General features: G+C 25.3%; 1 protein-coding gene across 9 annotated transcripts in view; it reads left to right on the top strand.

The window, feature by feature from the left end:
* The window catches only part of LOC106683597 (pleckstrin homology domain-containing family G member 5), an 84,831-nt gene that overhangs the window by 42,488 nt on the left and 35,176 nt on the right, over window positions 1–7,167 (top strand). For 3 of the 9 annotated variants that reach the window (XM_014425158.3, XM_014425156.2, XM_014425157.2), the window contains exon 19: window positions 985–1,528. The exons of 2 other annotated variants lie outside the window; for them this stretch is intronic. In XM_014425158.3, the coding sequence (XP_014280644.1) occupies window positions 985–1,168 (184 nt within the window). In that variant the 3' untranslated portion in view covers window positions 1,169–1,528. Of the gene's footprint in view, window positions 1–984; window positions 1,529–4,956; window positions 7,162–7,167 lie in introns of those variants that run through there. 4 more of the 9 variants (XM_014425165.3, XM_014425164.3, XM_014425166.2 and 1 more) reach the window with 3 other exon arrangements.

Below are 7,167 nucleotides of genomic sequence, written 5' to 3' on the forward strand. Positions count from 1 at the left end.
AGAGCTCCTAGCGGATTTTCTGTGCAACTTGTTTTATAACCGTTCCATCCAAAACTTCATGTCATTGTTTACTTCTAAGTTTTGATTAAAGTAATTTATTACAGCATGCCTAAATTGAGTGAAAAGTGGAAGTTGTGTGAAATTTTGGCTACTGAGTGTCTTGTTGATCTTCTAACTTGGAAGGAAGAGAATCAAGATGAGCTAATTGACTGCTTTCATTATATTATTATTATTGTCATCAATTGCTTTATTAGTTATAAAAACATCCAAAGCAATACTAACAGAATCAAAACACAAACTATGAGCAAGTAATATGTATAATACTATATTGCTTGGTACTACAACAAACAAAATGGTGACGAGCTCAGTTGGTCTTTTTTTTGACGTCATTCTCCATTTAGTAGACCTAGTAATGGACTCTCAACCATGTTATATGTTATATCATTTTAATATGGTAAAAGAAGGAAATATTTCTCCATTTAACACGCGTTAACCTGTTAAACTAAACATCATGAATACCCTTATAATTTTAACCCTACCTTAATGTACTATTTTGTATTTTATTATCCTACTATGTCCAAATATTTTAGTTTTTTTTTGTATCTTTTTAGCCCTGATGAAGCTTTACAAAAAGGGGTGAAACATCAGCAAATAAATAGTTGTTAACTATTTTTTGTTTTCTTTTGACCACACCTCTGACCATCTTCTTCATAATTTTTTTATTTTTAATTTTGAACTTCTGGAAATCTCCTGGATTAATTATTCTGGTTAAAAAAGTTCCATTTCATATTTTAAAAAACCTTGTTTACACCCGAAGATGTACTTTCTCACTCTCTTAGTTTTTATGAATTGCTGATCTGATGAGACCAAATTCATTCAGTCTTTTTTTTCTTGCTCTGCTGTTCTTGACCACCAATGCATGGCTTTTACTTCTATAGCTGATAGATATTTAAATTTAAATTTCTAATGGGTTTGCTATTTTAGGCAAGATACACTGCGTGTAATTGTGCCGCAGCTCGGTCAGTCACTGCCTGACCTAAAAGAGGCTGGTAGGAGGTGGCTGGCTCCGCCACCGCCGACGCCACCTCGAGGCGTATCCTATCCGCCTCCTTCTCCTCCTCTGCGCAGGACACATGCCATTAGGCATAACACCGTCGGAGATCAATAAACTCATAATAGCAGCAATGCTATTGTGTATTTGCTATGAATGGTTTTTAAAATTATATTTAATTTTATGTTTATTAATTGTGATTTTATAAGTATGTTTTTAGATTTTTCTTTTTAATTCTTCAATGAGCAAAACTAGAAGTAATTACAGAAAATTAAAACTTTGAGTAATTTTAATAGGAGCTGTTGATGATCCACACACATTCATCAAAACAGTATTATAATTTTTAGTAATGTCTAATGTATCAGTTAGTCTATTCAATTAATCATCGAAAATCTTTTAAGAATATATTTATGTGTCAATTGACTTGAAAGGCATAAAATATGTTCAAATTTGACGTGCAATTAAAAGTTTTAAAAGATTTGCAACAAGTCAATTTTAAGTTAGTAATTTATGTATAACTGTTTCGGAAGTTAAATATACTTTTGGTAATTATTTTTAAAATACAAATTAATTTTCTTTTGCAGAACCTTTATTTTATATAACTGAAATCAAATAAACTATAATAGAGTTTTGAATTTTCATTAATTATCTTTCCAATTAGCATAAAGCCAGTTACTTTGGCTGTTATTTTTTATGTTAATAGCATATTTTTTTTTCTTGATTACAGTGAGCAATGTAACAGCTAATTTAATATTAAAAATATTGCACATCCATAATTAAATAAGCTCGATGCGTAAGCAATATTAGGCCTAAACAGGAGATAAATAAAATTATCTTTTGGGATAGAGGAAAACTTATGTAGGACATCTATGACGTGTCCATTTAAATCAAATGTGTAATATGTTGGTTTTCAAAATTGGCTGATTTAATGATCAACATTTCAAGTTCTAACATTTATTAAAGCTTGTTCTTTGAAGTGTATTTAGTTAGTTGTATATCTCAAGAGAATTTTCTAATTTACAAGCAACATAAAGTAAGTGGTTACATGTTGAGGTAAAAGGAACATTTATATTTCTGCCCAAAAACCATTTTTATAACTTTAATTTGCAATAACCAAATAAGAAGATTAAACTAAACTATTATGCATTGTACTTTCGCAAGAATTGAATATCACCTGATTGTACTCTTTCAAAAAAAAAAGAGTCAATGTATAATTATTAAAATTTGTATCGCCCATTTATAAATAAATATCTATTTTGGAAATTTCGACTGTAATGTCATTTGTGCCATTTGATCTGAATCATTTGACTAGATAAGACTCATATTTTTTATTCGAATTGATTTTTTTAATCTGTTAGTCAAGAAATAAGTACAAAATCAGAAAAGAAATGAAAAAAAAAAAGGTTATATTCTCCCCAAGATAAGTATTTATGATTAAAATTTTTCTCCTAGTTATATTTTGTGCGAGTGCCTAATTCTTCCATGTATACAGTTATCGATATTAAAATTGAGCCTATATTTCATCTTTCATTTCATTTTGTAATACTTTTTTGTTTATTAGCCTTTTAAATCTGTTCGAGGTACTAAATTTAATTCTACTTTTAATATTTAAAATACGGTTAAATACATCTGATCTCATACATAATATATATCTCTATACATGTAAATGTTTGTGTCTGAAACAAAAAAATTCTGTGATACTGTCATCAACTGTAATACGACAAATGTAACATATTTTATTATTTTGTCAATAACTTTTTTTGGTATTTCTTGTAATTTTATTCTCAAGATTTTATACAATGATCTCATTTTACGTAACAACGTAATCTCTTTTTTGCATAGCTCAAAGCTTCTTATGACTAATTTGAGCTTATTTTAAGAAAATTAATTTATTTTTTTACTTTCTTTTTTTCCACACGCTAATGTTGCCATTTCTCCAAGTTATCTAAATGAGTTAAAAAATTAGTTACTTTTTATATTATTTGTGTTTGTTTGTTGGTTATTATTTTATTAAATAGCCAGAATATATTTTGTTAAAATGATCAGTTAAGAGAGAAACTTTTCAGAAGTTTGTTTTTAAAATTAATTCATTGGTTCAAAACCAAAAATGCTTCATAGGTAAACATTAAAATTTAAAATAACAATAAAACAAAATGGCATTCATAATTTTTTTTATTATGAGAAGAAAATTATAGTTGAACCTCTTATGTTGAGCTTGAAAGTTTTTTGGTAAAAAACTGACATATTTAAGACTGAAATTTTTCATCACTGATATATGTTTATAGTACATAATAAAAAAATACAATTGAATTAGTGAAATTAAAAGAATTTTTTTGGGTTAACCCTTAAGTAGTCGTCCTGATATCTATGTTTCATTCTGACCTTTTTTCCTATGCAAACAGGGAATGATCCAGGTACATTTGGGTTAGACTAATCTTTCAATGCACTCTTTGCTTAGCGATTAAAGGTGTTTTTTATTTAGTAATAATTTGTTTTTTTTTGTAAGTTTTATATGTAAAAAGTACATACAACATTCATTGTAACTAATTTTTTTCTTTCTTACCCAACAGTTCAAGCCCTAATTAATTAATATATGAAATGAATCAATTATAAACAGTATATTCTTATATTACATGGAAAACGTTACATTAGAGTAGGAATATTCAATACTGTTGCTACCTAAACTGTACCAACAGAGGACCAAAACCGTTATGAATTATTTTCAATAAATTTCACAATAATATTTAATGTATAATTTTTATTTTTAAAAATAAATAAAACTGCTTTGAAAGAATTTTTATTTAATAAGATTACTCGTTAAAAATTATTGAACAGCTTTGAATAGAAGTTAAATGTTTATTTTTTGAAACAATAAAAATGTTTCGGAGCTATTGGCCTATGGTCACTGCTTTGGTATAACTATACATGTCAGTACAGTGATTGATAGTACACATTACAGCAGTAAAGTTACTGTCGCGTTAAAACCGTTTATTAGTGATGATTTTTTTTTATTAAAACTTATTCTAATAAACAAGGAAATTATACGATTCACGCCCGCCATCTGGCAGATAACTTATAAATGTACCCACAGCTACAAAAAGATTTGAGTACTTCTGCATTACATTATATAGAAGTAATTACTTGAATATTAAATTATTAGTTGTTTATTCTACAAAAAGAAGGAACTTGATGTACATAAACCATTTTCCTTATGAGATGTAATGGCATAACTATTTGTTGTTATTGGTTAAATAAAATTTAAAACATATTTTCCCATTTATAAAATATCTTTTTAAGTGTCTCGGCATATTTTTGATGAGCGGAAGTTCAATATTTAGAGGTTCAACTTAATTAAACAAGTTTAAGTATAAATTTGTATTTTTTAAAAGTAACTTTTATCTATACATAAAAATAAAATACAATAAAATTATCAATCAGTTTATTGATTATCTTTGTTTGAATTGTTTTTAAGTTCATCTTCTAAAATTAAAGACATTTTTTGTAATCTTCAGTTTTATTGTTTAAATAAAATATTATTTTATTTAAACAATAAAACCAACCTCAAGAAAAGGTTATATATAAACTTTAGTTTTATATAATTTAAAATTTATTTATAAAATTATGTTGTTTTTAAGGGATAGTCCATAACAGTTATGCCAATTTATTATTCCAAATTATATTTAATATTTTTTTATGTTTGTTCTTTGGAGCATTTATTACACATGTCTAAATACCAGGTATGTTAATTTGGTATGATATATTTTTTTTTTTAATTTATTAAGATCTCTGTGATTTTTTTAATATTAATGACACATGATACCAAAAAGATTTTTTTGTAATTACTGTTATTTTTTGTTATCTTCTAGTCTGTTCTATGTGTTTTATTTGATTATTTGTTATTCTAGTAATTGTTCTGTTGCTGTTATTAATGGTTCGTACTAAACATTGGAACTTCAACTCAACCTGGACATAATACTCTGTTTTTTTGTTTTTCAATTTGTCAATTAAATAAGAAAACTGACAGCATTTTTAGGTATTAAAGAAAAAAATTGTATCAAAAATTTAACTTCTAATCAGTCAGAAGCTCACTGGCTGGTTAATGTCATTAATTTTATATGTATTGTGGAATGTTTGTATTTTGGTGGAATCATTTTAATTTAATGTATGTAGTTATGTGAATATTCTGAAACAATTCCGTGGTCCCTTAGTCTGTATAATTAGGCTTGTCAAGCTTATTCAATAACATGCTCCATACTTTAGTATTTTTCGTTTCTAATTTTTCTTCTATAAAAAGTAAAACTTATGAAGTAAAAATATCCAAAAATCCATTTTAAAGTGTGAAATCTAGTCCGGTATTTTTAAAATTATTATATTTTTATTTATTTTAAACCTAAATTGATTTTCATTAAACGAAACTTAAAAATTCATTTTGAAAGCAGTCGATCTATAATTATTATGAAATTAAAAACAAATGTTTATATTAATAGGTCCTCTGAGTTCAGCTAAATAAATCTAATTCTACCTAAAGTATTGTGAAATTTTTTTTTCATGCAATATGTATGTATTAAATTTATGTATGGAATAATTATGTCCATACAGAGCGGGAAAAAAATAATAAAAATAAAAACGGTCTATGACTATTTTAAAAAAACTAATGATTTATGTTAAATAACTGTAATTATTATATTTATGATTATAATAATCTAGTCCTTTACAATAAATGACTAAAATCATATGAAACAAATTTGGAATTTAATTAAAAATAAATATTAAAAAAAAATCATCATCCAACTATAATCATGGTTTACATTATTTTAGTTAACAATAAAAAACTATAACTGTATGAAACAAGTTTGGAATTTAAATAAAAATAAATATTAAAAAAATCTATCGTCATCATCCAACTAAAATCATATGAAACAAATTTGCAATTTAATTAAAAATAAAAATAATAAAAAAAAACTATCATCGTCATCCAACTATAATCATCATTTATTTTATTTTATTTTACAAGAAATAACTAAAATTATAGTTTCTCAACCAATGTAAAAGTATGATCAACTTTTTTTTTTGTTACATATTCAAGGTTTTTTTTTATAAATCTCTGTTGTAAGCAATTTTTTTTTAATTGTTTGATGAGATAAACGATCAGTAAATTTTGCAAAGTCATTAGAACCCAATCAGTTTTTCATTTGATAAGCATTTAAAGAAAGTCCATGAAGTTAGTTTTAAGAAGTTATTGTTGAGGATGAAATAATTTATGAGAAAATCACGATATTAGATTAAAAGTTCGTTTTTGTTTAAAAGTTCACCTGATAGTTACAAATGTTCCACAGCATACATTTATTACCTATCAGTATTTTTAATTTATTTCTATTATTAACTTATTTATATATTTTATTTTTATTTATTGCTTTAAATTTAAGTAAATTTTTATTTGTACTGTATACATGTAAGTTTAGTCATGTATTTTGCCTTAATAAAGAAACAATAAAAACTGTCAATTTCTTGAACAATATGTATAAAGAACTGACATTACAACACTTTTGTAAATATATAATTTTATTTACACTTAAAAGATAAGTTGCTATTATATAGAATTGGTGGACCAGTATCTATCTTTTGTAATGTCAATATCTCGTATATTTGTAGGTAAACTCTATATTTTAAAAATTAAGGCATATCTTTAAGCTTCATATAGAAAGATGGTTTATATCGAAAAATTAATGAAATTTGTTCATTAATCTAGTCATCATTGAACATGATATTAAAAAAAAAAATTTCTATAGTCTGTGTGTAGCTAGATCGAATAATATCGAGACAGGAACACAATACTAGGTAAATAGAATTATCACATTGGCTAGGTTAAATAGTTTTGTAGGACCTAAATTTGGTCACTTAAGGCCTAAATATATTAGAAGAATAGAGGTAGTTTTATCATGAGTCATTGTTGTTAAGACAGCTCAGAATTGAATTTTTATAAAACAAAAATTAAAGATAAAACATAGATATTTGTGTGAATATAAAATTTATTTTATTAATTAATAAAGGCATCTTGTTAATCTTCATATAAATATGTGTTTAATTTGGATTAATTATATATTTAGTATTTTGGT

This window comes from Halyomorpha halys, unplaced genomic scaffold (assembly GCF_000696795.3).
Source record: "Halyomorpha halys isolate HHAL.00 unplaced genomic scaffold, Hhal_1.1 Scaffold498.1, whole genome shotgun sequence".
Taxonomy (NCBI): domain Eukaryota; kingdom Metazoa; phylum Arthropoda; class Insecta; order Hemiptera; family Pentatomidae; genus Halyomorpha; species Halyomorpha halys.